The 17,035-nt window shown below is 34.5% G+C and overlaps 1 protein-coding gene across 1 annotated transcript in view; it reads right to left on the reverse strand.

Moving 5' to 3' along the window:
• The window catches only part of LOC142339598 (uncharacterized), a 58,815-nt gene extending 43,751 nt beyond the window's left edge, over positions 1 to 15,064 (reverse strand). The window contains exons 1-4 of the mRNA XM_075389793.1: positions 14,813 to 15,064; positions 12,600 to 12,937; positions 11,048 to 11,457; positions 10,601 to 10,798 (exon numbers count right to left, since the gene is read on the reverse strand). Of these exons, the coding sequence (XP_075245908.1) occupies positions 10,601 to 10,798; positions 11,048 to 11,457; positions 12,600 to 12,937; positions 14,813 to 15,064 (1,198 nt within the window). The remainder of the gene's footprint in view (positions 1 to 10,600; positions 10,799 to 11,047; positions 11,458 to 12,599; positions 12,938 to 14,812) is intronic.
• Positions 15,065 to 17,035: the final 1,971 nt, after the last annotated feature.

Genomic DNA, 17,035 nt, shown 5'->3' on the forward strand with positions numbered 1-17,035 from the left:
TCAATACAGCTAGGGAGAAAACGTAACCTCATTTGTTTAAAGACGCATCTGAAGACACCATATGTGCAGTGGCCTATCTGGAGTCACAAAACAAAAAAAACTCAGCTGACTAAGCGTTTGCGATTGGAAAACGCCAGGTTGCCCCAATGAGACATTTCTCAATACAACGATGAAAATTTCAAGCGGCAGTCATGGCACAGAGGTTGAAAAAACATATAGTCAGCGAACACGATAAGAAGATAAATAGTGGCAGGTTTTGCTCAGACTGTGGCCAATCCAGTAGCTGAGATACTAGATACAGCTGATGTTTCACTGTGAAAACTTATTAGTGGTATCAACAACCAGCGGACATTGGCAATTGAACAAACAACAGCAATTCAACAGAACCGAGTGGCTCACTGGGCTGGTCTGGTTGAAGCAGCGAGAAGATGAGTGGCCGGAGCAAGTGATTCTATCTTTTGCCTCAGATGAAAAGATTACACCCTCAACATTTTTAATGATAGAGGGTAAAGAAAAGATAGCCATTGTTCAGTGGAAGCCGTTCAGTTACTCTTGCATAAACTTTTGAATACAGTGGCATACGTACAGAGAGCATTGAGCAAAGACAAAACAGCAACAATTGTATTCAGCGTTGAAGAAAACGAAATCGCAAAAGCAATTAACTTCAAGTTACTACAGCGAGAAAAATCCAATGAAGAGATAAAATCTTTCAAGGCTGAAAAGCGCAAACAAAAATTTTACATTTTTTATCTTCCCTGGATTACGATGGACTTAAACGCAGAATAAGCAAAAAATAATTAGGCTTCAATGCAGAGCATCCATTATTGATACGTTGAAAAGATCATTCGGTTGTAATAATCTCGCGAAACAAGCGCAAGAAAAACCAACAAAAAGGCACAGAGCTTACAAAAAATTATGTGCAGTTGAAGACGTGCATGCTAGGCATAGGACACATTGAAATCAATCAGGAACAAGTGTTATTCTTGCAAAAAAGGCAAAGCAAACGATAGCACAAGTAATAGCCTATCGACCCGAAGAGCGCTTCAATGCTTAAACTGCCTCTAAAAAGTTTGGGTTTGACTACATTAGCCCTTTCAGAGTAAATATTGGACAAAAAAGCAAAAATCACGACATTATCTATTCACATTTTCAACTATGAGAGCGAGCATATAGAAGTGGTACCCAAGTTGGAAACTGATAGTTGTCCCAATGCAACTATGCAGTTTATTGCACGTAGGGGGGAAACACAATAATATCATCAGCGACTGCGGTACAATTTTCCTGGGAGCTGAATAAGAGATTGCAGAGTACGTTGCTGTATAGAAAAAAAAGGATCGATGAATTTTTAATTAAACGACGAATCAGATGGAAGCTTAACCCAACCACAGCACCTCACTTTGGACGAGTATGGGAACGGTTTTCAAGAGACAAGTAAAAAAGCTCGCTCCTGTGGAAACAGTAGGTGATGTTTTCAAGATGGATAACGGGGCCACCAATATATCGGCTGTGCTTAACCACTAAACAGCTCAAATCAATTTCAAAAAGCAGCAAAGCTCGAATAGCATGACAAGCGAAATTTAATTCGAAACCAAATTCATTTGTTCACTTTATCAAATATTTATGGTTTGCCAATTTTGTTATTACTTAATTATCATATATGAAGTGAAACTCAAACTCAAACTATCTCAATTTCAGCAAATCGTCATTGCCACTTGTTCTTGAATTACGCAATTGAACCTATTTTTACCACAAATTGAGCTCAAAAGGAATACGAGATAACCAATTTAGTACGCCATTTTCAATGAATTTTGCAATAACCATCCCAAATGAGAGACTGAGGCAACGTATGAGGTATCCCGAACTCCGGATTCAGTGTATTCAGAGAATCGGACGACATAATTATCTCTATCGAATCTACAATTTAGAATGGAGATATACAACAGTATAAATAGCTTTGAAACTATCAACATCAGTTAGTTTTTCACAATTTAAACTGTTTTGTTTGTCTTATTTAATATATATATATATATATATATATATATATATATATAGAGTGCGTATTGAAGTACAACGCTTTAAACGATAATTTACTCATTATCGTGTCTTTTTCTGTAGATCGTATTATTGATGTATTAGAGAGTTAAATACGATATTCTCGACCTTTCTTAGTGAGGAAAAGCTTCTGAAGTAAAAGAAATTTTGTGCAAAGCACATAGTTAGTTTTTTCTCTAACTTTGACAAAGCATATTATAGTTTTAACATTGGTGTCATTGAAATAAATTGAGGGACTAAATTTGTAGCTCATTAATCATTATTGAAATTGGGAACTTCATGAAATGTCCTCGAATTACAGTTTTAATGAGCACAAGCCTGATTAATAGAAAAGCAACAGGGCTGAAATTGCTGGGGCAGATTTTCTAATTTATTTTTTGTTTTGAAGTTTTTAACAAAACTCAAAAACTTTGATTGTTATAATTTGAATACTTTGGCATACTAATCTAAACAAATTGATGATCAGCAAAGCTAAATGTATAATTATTGGGACAAAAAGAGTATCGAATAATGCAACGGTGATCTACAGTATAGCGGATAATTCATTTCGGAAAAGTTAACTGCAAAAACATAACTTCCGACACAGGATTTCAAAAACAGGTTTGAAACCGCTGAAACGAACTGGGCGGTGTAAATTTTTCTTTCTCTTTGATAGGAGAGCTGCCATTACTCCATACTTGCCCATTTCTTGTGAATGCTTTACAGAAAAAAAAAACAAAATTTAGCTCTTTTGCAGACACTGGGACATTTTTTTGATCGAGCAAAGATTGTTAAAAAAATGTCATTCGCAAAAGAAAGCTAACTGTTTTCCATTTTCAAAAATCGTGGATAAAAAATTATGTTAAAAAACACAGAAAATTAATTTTACAGCTTTTAACAACAGCCCTTGTGATTTAAAGAAGCGGAGAAATTAATTTCAAATAGAAATGATTTTCATTCAAACAATCTGGAAATACCGGTACCTTTGCTTGGTTTCTTTGTTTTTTGGAGTACTAAAAATCAATTGTCAGTCTAATCTGAACAAGGGCAATCAAACTCTGAAAAGAATCCGACAGAAGACTGAAAAGGGTAAACTTATGAAGCTATTTTCTCTTTTATGTAGATACTTGTGTTCTCAATGTCTCAAGGTCATGTAACTATCCCAATCAATTTTGAGGCACCAAAGCCGCTGGTAATAGGGAATTGCATGCTACGTTTTTCACAGATACTGAGAAAGAAAAAGCATTACAAAAGAAGGCCAGCAAAACTTTTCTTTCTAAAGAACTTCGAGTAAAAGAGATGGCAAACTCAAAAAACCGTTTGTTTACAAGACGCTCAAACAGAGTAGCTTTTTTAACAAGAAAATCCACGAGACGTGTCATTAAGGAAATACGGCACGGGAACAAAATTAACATTTAACACGGGTTAAATCTCAAAAATTGTTAATTTCGTTCGGACGAAACATTGAAACCAGATCTGTAAAAACCGTAAGTTCGCAAAAAATACTGCTAAAAACACTCGATTTTCAACAGGTTATATATGAAAATTGAAAAGAAGAGAAAAATCACAAAAAGCGGAGAGGGATAAAACTCATAAGATTAGTCGTTTTTTGAATACCAATCATCTCAGAGTTGTTAAAACACAGTTATTTTAAGCCGCAACTTGTTGTTATCTATTCATACAGCCTATTGGAACCACCAACAATGCAACTCACAACAGAGGCTCAAACAAATGAAAGCAAAACTCAAAATACAAATCAAACTCCATGAAAACAAACAGGTGGTATTAAACCACAAAATTAGGGATTCAAACAATTGTTATTCAATATTATCATTAAAAATCTTAATGAGAACATAAAACTTTTTAAAATAAGCAAAATCCACTTTCCAAATAGTGCAAACAATTTATAAATTATTGACTACTATTTTGTTTCTCTATTTAATACATCTGGTTGATCATCGCCAATCTAATGTGATTTCGGTTCAGCAATTTGCACATCTGAACCAAAACTGACCACAAGATTTCCCAAAACTTTTAGAAATCTAAAAATAATTCGATTAATTTTAGAATTTTGTCTCTTATTGCCTCGTTTATTCAAAAAAACTGCGATGTGATTCTTTTTCTTTTTGTTTTCGAGTTTACTTACATCGATTACTGGGGCAGCCGAAGCAGAAAACCATGATTCATAGAACTGATGCGCACCAGCAGAGCAAACACACACATCGTAAACCACAAAGCACGCAATTCAATACTCAAAAGTAAAAAAGCTTATTTCAAATGTTCACGGAATAAAAAAGGGATGCGAACCAGAGCGCATGAAATATATTTGTGCAGTAAAAATTTAGCCCCGCTAAAGGACAGATAAAACATCAACAAAACTGCATTTACTCATAAAAACGCAAAAGTTATTTAAATTTTCGATATAAATTATATTGAAAGATAGTCATTGAGTTATGATACGGTTTTAGTTAAGAAATTAGGCACGGATCAGAAAAAAATTGCCACAAGAAAATAGAAGCAACAGAAATTAACTTTTTCAAATCAAATAGTTTTGTTACATAGGTTTCGTCAACATTAACAGTCTCTTCGGTAAAAGTTAATTCTTTTACGACATCTAAAACTTGCAGCACAAATTAAAAATGATTTTCATTCAAATAACATAGAAATATTGGTTTCTTTACTTGGTTTGTTTCTTTTTTGAAGTACTACAAATCGATTGTCAGTCTAATATGGACAACGGCATTCAAAATCTACAAGGAACCTGAAAAACAACTAAATGAGGTAAACTTTTGAAGCTATTTTCTATTTTATGTAGAGAATAGTGTTGTTAATGTATCAAGGTCATGTAACTATCTCAAGCATTTTTTGGCACCAAAACCGCTTGTAATAAGGAATTGTATGCTACGTTTTTCACAGATTTTGAATAAGAGAAAGCATTACAAAAGAAAGCGAGCGAGGATTCATTTCTAAATGTTTTCGAGTAATATAGATGACAGTCTCAAACAAGTGTTTGTTTTGAGGGAGCCTTAAAGGAGTATTTTTTCTACTAGAAAATCTACGAGTCGTCTCATTACGGAACTTTGGCATGGAAACAAAATTGACATTTAACACGGTTTAAATCTAAAAATGTGTTAATTTCGTTTGGAAACAATGAAACCAGATCTGTAAAAACATTAAATTGTCAAAAAAATTTGCTAAAAACACTCATTTCAATTTCAACAGGTTATATATGAAGGTTGAAATGAAGAAAAAAATCACAAAAAAGCAGAGAGGGATGAAACTCAAGAGAAAAGTCGTTGTATGAATACCAATCATCTCAGAGTTATTTAAAGCTGCAATTTTATGTTATCTCTTCATACAGCCTATTGTAACCACCAACAATGTAACTGATAACAGAGGATAAAGCAAGTAAAGGCAAAACTAAAAAAAACCCAAATTCCATGAAAACGAACGAGGGGTATTCGACAACAAATTAGGGAATCAAACTATTGTATTGAATTATCATTAAAAATTTAATGAAAAGAAAAACTTTACTGAGAACCTAAAACTTTTTAAACCAACCAAATCAACTTTCCAAGCAAAACTCATTTTAAATTTTTTTTTAAACATATTGAAAGATAATTATTGAGTTTTGATAAAGTCTCTGTCAAAAAACTTAGGCACGAATCAGAACAAAGTGCCATAAGAAATCAGAAACAACAGAAAATTAACTCCTTCAAATCAATCACTTTTGTCACTTAGTTGTCGTTAGCATCGGCAGTCTAATCGGTAAATATTAATTCTTTTACGACATCTAAAACTTGCAGCACAAATTTATAAAAAAATTGATTAATAATCTTAAGAAATCTTCGATAAATCGTCAAAAGGAGTCACAGTTTTGCCAGCGTTCTATTACTTTTTTGGAAATTATGTTAATAAAAAGCAAAATTAGAAATGGCTGAATTCTGGCACAAAAGCTCAAATGTTGCAATAGTAAGAAAAAATCTTTCATCTCTGTTTTTTTGTTCTAAAATCTGATCTATGTCTTCGTCTTCTTGTTCAAAAATAGTTCAATAAAATACGCTCCTCTTCACAATACTTCTCTTCAAGTCGTAAAAAAGCAGTGCCCCCATAGGTGTTGAAAAAACAGAAAAAAATGAAGAAAAAAAATTTTTTGTTGAAAAAAAAACATTTGAAAAAGCACACTTTTTTGATGTCTTTGCAGTTAAACTTACTTTGGATCTCAATGAGTGGATACGGAATGAGTGGGACAGAATCAATATCAACGACAATTGAAACGATAACTGATATTAGAGCAAAGTTCAAGGAGCTTACATTTCGGCTCTATGTCCCATTTCGGTTTCAAGCGCTCTGCTTTCAGACAGATGAAAGAAAAGTCATATTAGTTTAGAGATGTAAAAACGAATTCTCACAAAATGGTGACCAAGGAGTGAAATAAGATAAAGCAAAACTTTTTTCTTTGCTGAATAAAAAAGCTGGGCCAATTAACGAAATGTTGATCCTACATGCTCAAAAATATCGAAAAAACAAAAAAATATCTTTAAGCAATTAAAATTTAAAAAAAAATTAATTTTCCCAACACAGTTTTCTGAACAAATCATAAAAAAATAACACTAAAAGAAACACCGACACTACATCTTCTTAGAATGGGCAAACAATATCAAAATTTGGTGAAAATTGTTAACAGACAACCCTAAAATCGGCAAAAACAAAAATTTCTTAGTATAAGTATTTTATCGTATATGAGTGACGTCCCAGCAAGAAAAACACAGAACTACATAGTAAAATCCTTAATAACAGTGTTAAAAACAACTTTGACAGTCATAAATTAACCATTAGCATTTCTGTTATGCGGAAAAGGGGCAAAAGAACTCAAAATGAAGGCAAGATTCAATAACTCAAAAAATGCCTTTCAAAAACAACTGGTGCCTATGTCGAAAAAAAGACAGCTAAAACTGAAGACGATAATATGGAGACAGTTAAGCTGCAACAGAGGGCAACAAAAGTCAATTTTTTAGAGATGAAGCTTCAAGACAACAAGAAATGTAAAGATTTCAGCCAAGACCAAAAATGCAATGAAAAGTTTTGAAAAGAAAAAGTTTAAAACGGACCATAAAGTAATGATTTTAAAGCATTAAGTAGAGTCTTTGTTCTTCATTTGTAGCCGATGGCCCTTATCTCTAATGAGAACAGTTTCAAACAACAAAAAGAACGAAAAAAAAAACTGGTGCAAAATTTCGAAAAACTGTTAAAACTCTTTTACAGAAAATTTTGCTTTGAAATAAATCGATGAACTCCATTATTATGTGTTTATAAGCAGCTGTTCTTGATGATCAATCAAATTGAGCAATCTGAAAAGAAAAAGTACAACAAATACACTGAAAACTAGCTGATTTCTCTAAATTTTATTTAAAACAAATGTTAGCATAACAATATTGATTAATCATGAAAAACGCCAACTATTATATAAAACCATAAAATTTTGCTTCATTTACGTACAATGAGAACTGTCATTATTAAGATCAGGTAATAAGATACCAAAGGGAACTTCAAAACTGGACAAGACCCTAAAAATCGCTGACTCCTTTTGAAAACATGTTATGAAAAAATATTTCAAACCTTGAAATATCAGTTGAAATTATTTTATAGATTCCTTTACCCCTCACCCGAGAGCCAGAGACACTACAAGTTAATGGGTCTGAAGAAGAGTGCAACAAACAAATACAAAAACGACTCAAGCAAGGAAATCCAGGATGTTTTTTAAAAGGACGCAGTGTCTTTGTAATATGAACCTTTAGCTGCCGGTTGGTGAACTAAACACAAATATGCATTATTATCAGCTTGTATGACCTTTTGAATCCATTAAAAATCAGTTGAGAAAATTTTACGAGCTTTCTCGTCAATTTTTTTGCGAAGCAGGCATCTGCAACAAAACTGAGCAAACATTAAAATTCAATTGTTGTTTCTCTCATAGTCAAGCAAGGTCTAATTATTTTCTATTAACTATTGCAATTTCATACCAAAATGTAATCTTTGCAAAACGAAAACATAACCGACTAACGTCGGGCGAGTTGCTCTCAAACAAACGGCGAGCGGTTGGCTTCGTCAACAGCTAGCCGCGGTTTAGTGACCTCAGGGAACTACCTCTTTATCCCGTTTCTGAAGACTAAAGTCAAATGGGTCAGACGAAAATCGGCCAAGTGAAAAATTGCATAAAAGACAAACAGGATTAATATATTTGCTACAATTTGCTTTTGAGAGCAATATACAATGGTTTCCTAAAAAGTGCCTATAAGATCTTTTATGACACAAAAAATTTCAACTATAAATCATTGATAATGAGGATCAGAGATGATGACATTAAGCTACATAACAGCAGCTGAAGTGCGGCATCAACAGAGAGAGAGAGAGAGAGAGAGAGAGAGAGAGAGAGAGTGTGTGTGTGTGAGAGAGAGAGAGAGAGATAAAACGTGAACGTGAAAGAGAAGGAAAGAAAACCTAACCGAAAGAGAGAGAGAGAGAGAGAGAGAGAGAGAAAGACAGGAATATCTTCCATGATTGGATTTGACACTGCAACTTCTAGTTTTTTAAACTTGTTAATAAATATATTATATAGAAAAAAAATGAAAAAGGCAAAATCAAAAAGAAACTCTTCAATTTCGCAATAAAAAAAGACAAAATCATTTTTTGTCTCGAAAGTTCTGTCAAGTAACCCATCTGCGGGACTTCAAAAAGTTTGTTGGCCAGTAGTGGTCGTTAAACTCAGAAAAGGACAAAAAATTTTGAAAAATTTTGGAAAAATTTTCAAACTTTAACAAAATCTTACTAAAATCAAGACAATAATATCTTAAGCACCAATTCATTGTCTTAAGGGACCATCCGGTATCCGTGTTTTAAGCCTGAAATAGTTTCACAGGCTTATAAAGATCCATACACTCGGAACAAAAATTTTCCAAAAATTTGGAAAGTTTAAATTTTATCCAAAAGTTTTATATAAAAACTGAAGTCATAAAAAAAGTTTATCATCAGCCTATTAACTCAGGAAACTTTGCAGCAGCTTATAATCAAGCCTTGGAGGAGACCGCGGTGCCTCTGTTGCCGGAAAAAATCAAAAACATGAAAAAATTGCAAGCGTTTCAGAAAATTGCTGAAATTAGTGATATTAAAACATTGAAGAACATTCCATTACATCTATAAACTATGAGATAATTCATTATCATACCGTAGAGGACGTTCCATGGCCCTTGAGGCTAGAGAAACCTAAAAATTGACAATATTCAAAAAACATCAAAAAATTTTTTTCAAAAAACAAGTTTTCAAAAAAAATTACTAAAACTTGTAAAATTGAAAAGCTGAAAATTGAACCATGACAAACAAAAAATTTTCTGCAACTTATCATCAAACCCTAACGCAGTTTTTCTGACCCTTGAAGCTCCAAAAATCTGAATAATGACGATAAATGTCAAAATATTGGAAAAAAATGGCAAAAAATATCGAAAATATGCTAAAATTCGTGATGTTATAGTCATGCAAGACATTCTATTTAATCTAGAAACTATTCAGTAACCTAGTTTCAAACCTTAGAGGAGGTCCCTTGGCTCTTGAGGCTGAAAATATCTAATAAACTACAAAAATTTTCGAAAAAACTTGAAAAAATGCAAGTTTTATCAAAAAATTGCTAAAATTTGTGACATTTAAAACTTGAATAACTATTCCATGGCCATTAAAAAATTGTCAGTAACTTATTATTGAACCCCTTAGCATGTTTTCTGGCCCCTGGGTTTGCAAAGACCTGAATAAGGAAAAAAATGTAAAAAAAATTGAAAAAAATTGCACGTTTTGTGAAAAAAAATTGCTAAAGTTCTTGATGTTAAAATGTTGAAACCATTTCATTACAACTAGAAACAATGCAATGACCTATTATCAAACCCTAGAGGAGGTTTTTGACACCTAGGGCTGATAAAATATCAAATAATGCCAAAAATTTTCAAAAAGTTTGAAAAAAATTGCAAAATAGTAAAATTTGCGTTTTTAGCAAGCGGTTGCTCGTCAGTAGCTAGCCACGGAAGGGAGGGGGGGGGGGGGGTTAACCGGGGGTTAATTGGTGGGCATCATTGGGGTGGGGGGCATTAGCGCTGTAGGGGTGGGGGCAATAGGGGGGGTCAACAGTGGGGGTGTCTTCAACCTCTAAGAACCACCCTTCACACCATAAGTATAAGTCTGGGTCACCAAAACAGTTTGAGCTGAAAAAGAGCTGAAAAGGTCTAAGAGCGCTTATTGCCCGCTGGGCGCTACCTGTTTATCCCTTATTTGAGGACGAAAAGTCAAAAGCGTCAGACGAAAAATCGGTCAAGCGAAAAATCGCATAAAAAAGACCGACAGGACTAATATGATTGCTACAAACTTTGTTTGAGAGCAATTAAAAAATGTGAACATTTGAATTATCCAATTTGTGAAAAACAAGGGCGCTTTGCGGTGAGTTTTCCCAAAAAAAGCAACTACTTCCAGGTCGGGGTCCCAGACAGAAGCGACCTCTGATTCATCAACCAAAGCAGTGACCCCAGCTTACCTGTTATACCTTTCTCTTCGCTTGTTTCATCATTAATCGGACCATTAACCATTTCTTCAAGTGTTTCTTTAGGCTGCACTAACTGTGCACTGATTGGCGTTTCAACAGTGACAGACTTGGATTCTCTCGGTATGTCATTGGATTTTTTATTTCGATATTGCGATTTCTGTTCAGATGCTTTCTTCATTTTAGAGTGATCTGAAACAAACATCGGTTTGTTTAATTCATTATAGATTCGTAAATATTAACTTCGATAGGAACTTCTGATTAGAGAAGATAATTGATTGTTTTATGCATCAGTGATTCGGATTTCTTCTCCAGTGTTTTTGTTCTCGATTTATTAATTCCATTTCAGTTGGTTTTTGTTTATATTCTGTTCTGAAGAGTTTAATAGTAATTTTTTGTCAGGGCAGCAAGGAAAAAAGAACGATGATTGAATATATTTACTTATTATTGCTTCTTTTTCTCCTAATTTTGGGAGCTTTGCTTTTCCTTCTCGATCTCTTTTTTTGACTCGTCGTTTGTAAAGTACAGCGCAGATGGTACACCAAGACAGAAGAATGACGATTATTAGAGCTGGAACTAAAATCCACCAAAAAGCCGCCTTATTCTTTTCATCTGGCTCTTTGTCACAATTTGGAGCATCTAGGTCTGGATCTGGCGAGTACCCGTCTAGACACCTGCATTGGAAAGTGGTGGGCCAGTGGGCGGTGGAGTTGACTAGGAGCTCACATAGACCGTGTGGTTCACATAGTGTAGATACGTCACAGATGTTGCGAGGGTTCTCACATAGTGGTCCCTCGAATTGCTCTTTGCAAATACATTCAAAAGGCTGCTCTGCTTCTTCATTTAATTTTCTAAAATTGGAAACAGCAGATTTTGAGAGTAAAGCAATTAGTTTATCATTGCTTATGTTGTTTTTGTTGTTCACATTGATGACAGCTTCCCAATGAACCGACAATTGATACATCTTCAGAAGACACGCATGATCCTGACGTGGTAAATAATTTAATTAACCTTTCATGATATGAGGTTAGGAAAGGAGGTTTAATAGGTTTAATAGGTTAAATTACCCAGAAAACCTGTTAATTGAGAGAAAACAAAAACAATTGCCAAGGGATATCGGCAATGTCTATAAATTTTTTTTTGTTTGCTGCGTGGCCAGATCCATTTGTTTTCAGCCGGTCTCACCTACTATTTTACGAAAAAATTAAGATTCTGAGATTCGCATTGAGATCTAATAGATTTCTTGATAAATCTCGATAGCTCTTGATCCGGAATGGTTCGGGAGTCTCAAGCCAAGTGGAGGAGGGGGTGGGCTGTAGGCTGGGGGAGCTGTGCGAGAGGGAGGACGGGCGTGTGAGAAGGCTGGATGAGTGGCGAGAGATATGATTGAAGATGAAGTCAAACTTAACAAGCTCCCTTCGCATCGTGAGTTTATGTCTACTCAAAACAGTTTCGGTGAATCGAATATTTGGAAACTAGTAAGGTGAAGGCTCTTAAAGAACTACCTCCAGGTTTTACCTGTTTCTTTCTTTCGTGGGGACGAACAGTTAAAAACGTCAAGCAAAAAGTCGATCAACCGAAATATTGCATTACAAAATCACGCAGGACTAATATAATTGCAACAAAGGCTCACACGAGAAGGCGGAAAAGCTCACGGGGAGCGCTCGGTTATCGTTGGAATGATGTACAGGGGGTGGGACGAATATTGGGGAGTGAAAGAAGGGCTGATGTTTTAGGTCACTTATGTTACTTATGATTAAAAAAGTAATCTTCCTATGGTCCTAAACAATAACAGAAAACGAGGCAGAAATGATGACATATGCACACAAATATAGTTTTAAAGTGGTAGAAGTCAATGAAAAGCTAGAAGTCAATTGTTCGCCAGAATCATCAATGGAGACGACCTATTAAAATGAAACCTGCTATGAGATCAATAATAGACTAGCTATCGATTCACGGCGCTGAAAAGATTTTGAGAAGAGTATTTACTAACTCTTTGCATTGTAAGGTGTTTGGGATAAAACACGGATGATCCATTTTGCAAAGAGAAGTTCTCTCGCAGCGCTTCTTCGCAAAGTTCCAGAACATTCCATCTGCACAACTGCACTTGAAGTCAGGGAAACTCAGAGCCATGTCATATCCTTGTTCTCTTCCTTTGTTTATTTGTAGACTGAATGGGTTTGATTGGATAACAAAGCATTCACCTGTGCTTGATGTGTAGTCTAAGGTACAGTGATTGGTGGAGTTCTGGCAAGGATGAAAGCATTCATCGAAGATTGACAAACTTGAGCATTTAAGAACAGTTTTCCAGCGTTGAAAGTGATAATCGACCTAAAATGATTCCCCTATCTACTTCAAAAAACAAATCGAAGACTATTACTTAATATCAAAATTGCTGGTTTGTCCCTCAAAATTTTCGCATGCTAAATTTTACCCATCAAGCTTTTTATTTATTAACCAACTTCAGAAAACCAGACTCTTTCAAAATTATGGAATTTGTTTGCATTTCAGCGAATGGACCCAAAAAATTTAAGTGAACACTATGACAAACTCAATAATTGCGTATTTAATTGATAAAAGTATGTTTTTATGGTTGAAATAAATTGTGATCAAATTTTACAGAAAGAAAATTTGATCACATTTTTTTTTATTTTAAGACTAGTTTTTTTATTTTTGTTTTTTCATATATCTATTTGGCATGCAATCCACTAACAATATTTATGCAATCCACTAATAATGCATTCAGAAACTTAACTCATAGATTGTGTTTGTTAATTGTTTTGAGACTATGCTTACATTTGTTTCGATATTTATTCGGGACTATTTTGACTGGGACTATTTTGTCTGCATTTATGGGACTGTTCTGTCTGGGACTGTTTTGTCTGGGACTGTTTTGTCCGGACAAGATAACATGCATATCTGGAACCACAAATATTTCTTCTAATTCGCAACTTTATCAATTGACCGTGACTCACCTTTAGAGGACAACGAAAATCTTCAGTTGATATACTTACGTATATTTACGTGTGTAAGCTGATACACTTACGTAAGTTGATGTACTTACGTGTGTCTCTAAAAATAGGGGCTAGTGGGTTGTTTTGATCTTAAAGTGAACGCTAAATGTAGGTATTTGACAACTAAGCTGGTGGCCCTGGCTGCTGATCATAAAAAGTTATTTGTAGTCATACTTGGTCATCCATGGCTCTTAGTAACTATACTGAATCAGATATGATTTATATATCATTTCTCTGAAGCCATACTAAGGATCATACAAAAATCACCATTAATCCCAAAAAAATTCAATTGGTACGCCTTAAATTAATTACACCGAAACACCCCCGAGCTATTATGGGGAAGAGCTTGATCTAGGATGTAAGTAACTACAATACGGTAACGTTGTGTTAAATAGTATTAATTTTTTTCTTTTTTAAACCCCTTTTTTGGCCTCTCCTGACTCCGTTTTGAGTGTGCATTAGCCCTAGAAAGTAACATTAATTAAATAATTTTTGTCACATGACTAACTGATCTCCACAGTATATGGTAAGAGTCAATTAAACAAAAATATCAAGATTTCTGTTTCGCCACCCCATCTTATTGGGCATGTAGCATGTAACTTGCAACCCCCCCCCCCCCGCACACGTGCTCATTTTTACACAGTAATGTGTCATATAACATCTTATAATTTTTTTTTATTTTTTATTTGGGGCTTAAAAACGAGGGGGGCTGAAAGAGTTCACATCTAAATGTTTTTCGGTCGATGCCGCAGGTGCATGATTACCAAACTGGGGAGGGCGGTTGATGCTTCAGATTCAATTGAAGTTTCTATGATTCGTGTTTAGCGAGACCCATTAGTTGAACAATTATCCCCTGTGTGGTTCAACCCCCCCCCCCCCCAAATTCCAGTTTTAAGTTTCTATAGCACGTTACTTTTCTTTAAATTATATTGTTCATTTGAGGGGATGGCAAATAAATGATGCGATCTAAACCATGGTGCCGAGATAATAACGAAATCAAATTTTATGGCATTAAGTTTTCAATAAATCAATTTCAGTTCAAGCCAAAAATTTAGCTGGCAAAATAAATCATAAGGATTGTGTCCCCAAAATTGACCTAAGCTATGATCTTGCCGGATAAATTTCTGGCTTGGGCTAAAAACTTTTATTTAATCATTTTTTTTTCTTCGAACAACGCAATAGCTAAGATTACCTGTTCCTCGTTGGGTACCAAAACGTAGAGCATGTCTTTAATAGTTTTATCGCTGCATCTGGTTGCATCCAGGTAGGGATTTTTAATCAATTTTAGACAGTACTTCAACTCATTTGCAAATAGAGACACCCATCTCTGAGAGTTCACATCTTCAATTGTATCGTGAACAAACTGCGACCACCAGTTGCGCAATTTTGTCTCCTGGAGAATTGGAGTTTGGGCTTCACTTGATATGATCACGACCACATACATTATTGCTTTCAGTAGTTGACGCATTAATTCATTGGCTTGCTCGTGTTTTGAGAAGTTGGGCGTTAAAGGTCACTGCTGCTTTCTTGTGGCTAATTGTCAATATGAGTTGTTGTTTTAGCAACGCCCCGCAAACAAGTTTTTTCCTACAATTTTGGGTTAAAGTGTCCTGCGTGGAAAATTATTAAGTGGAGTGGAAAGGGGAACTTTTTTTAAAAAAATTATTCGCCATTTTTGAGGGTGAAATGGCAAAAAAAGGCATAAATTGGAACTATAAATAGGGAGTTCATATATATTAGAAATCCTAGGGTAAAAAAAACTCTGTTAAACGTTAATTTTCCTCAAAACGTTTGATCTGCGCTACCGCGAGAAAGACGTAAATTTTTGAATCCTTAATAGAAACAAGGATGATCGGTAATGTGCGTACGCACATAATGTTCCGACCCCGCTCATCCACATTCTTGACTTAAAACGGCTACCAAATAATGGAGAGATAGAAAAACTTAAATAACATATATGTCGTTAAATAAACCAATGGAATACCATAATGCCACGCAAGAGGTCCGATAAAAGTTGTTGATAATAAGACTACTAGAAAGGAAAATATAAAAATCAAACAACAAACATTATTTTTGAACAAAATTCGATGTCTATAATAAAAAAATCATACAATCAAACTTGCATCAGATTAAACCTAAACAAAACAATGTAACCTATACTTTATTAGAAAAGTTATGGTACCTTTCCTTAACCCGACTGGTAAACAGGTTGAAATAAGCGAGCAAGGAGGTGCGAAGTTCAAGAATGCTTTTCTATTTTTTAAAAAAATTAATTGCACAGATATTAATGTCATTAGATATCAGCTGAAATCATTAAAATTTTCATATATATCTCCATAGGAAGCAATTGAGACATGCAATCATCCAATATACAATTGCGCAAAAGTTCAAAGCCAATGGAAACGACGATTATTGTTATAATTTAAAAGGAAAACAAAAATCCTTTTAAATGTAAAAATATAAAAAATCCCAAACATTTTATATAATCTCGTAGTAACCGTAGCAACAAAGCCGAGACACAAATGTTTGAAGCTAAGACAGTCATAAAGATTAAGTCATAGCTCCATGTAAATGGGTTGTGACCTGTGTTTACAGAGACTGAGCTACAAATCGACCACAAAACTATTTAAAGATTGACAAAGCTCAAAAACCAATATGTGTTCAGGAAAACAAAGACTTTCAAAAGTCATAACAGACTTAAGATTTAAAAAAAAAGCGATGGATTAAGGTGCAACACCTCAGGAAGCCTATTGGGCCTGTTACTAATGAGTTGAAGTCACGACCCCATAAATTATCAACAACAACAAAGAAGCCGAAACTTCAAACAATTTTACATAACACTGTTCATGGAACTATATTTATAAGATGTTACCTGCAAGAACAAAAAATCATCACTTTTTCATCATGTCAACATCAACGAGTCTTCCTTATAAAAAGACCAAGTAGAATTGAGAAAAGGAAACCCAAAAAATGAACAGTATAGAAATCTCGAAAACTTTTTACAAAACTAAATGGTCGAAGAAATCAGTCACAACGTATATTGAAGCGTGATAAAAATGTTTTAATCAACGTCCTGTGGAAGCAACTGAGACGCATCGTTATCAGTAACATGGCGTACAAAAACAAAAAAACAGTCACACAGCATAGGCAAAACGAAAGAAATATACGAAAGAAAAATTTTGCGAGATAATTGTGTCGCAGCCCAAAAAGTAAAAACTTTTAACACAATAATTAACATATCCAGATACGCATTTTCCAACGTTGTGCATTTTTCCTACTATACTTTCCTTCAATTGGACATGTCAATAATGTGGTGAATAGACACGGAAAGAAAACAAACTCATAAAATATGCAATTATGCTCAAAATTTGAAAAAAATTGAAAACTCGTAGTACGAAAACCAAGAACCATTAAA

The sequence above is a fragment of the Convolutriloba macropyga genome, chromosome 1, assembly GCF_964194025.1.
Source record: "Convolutriloba macropyga chromosome 1, txConMacr16.3, whole genome shotgun sequence".
Classification (NCBI taxonomy): Eukaryota; Metazoa; Xenacoelomorpha; order Acoela; family Convolutidae; genus Convolutriloba; species Convolutriloba macropyga.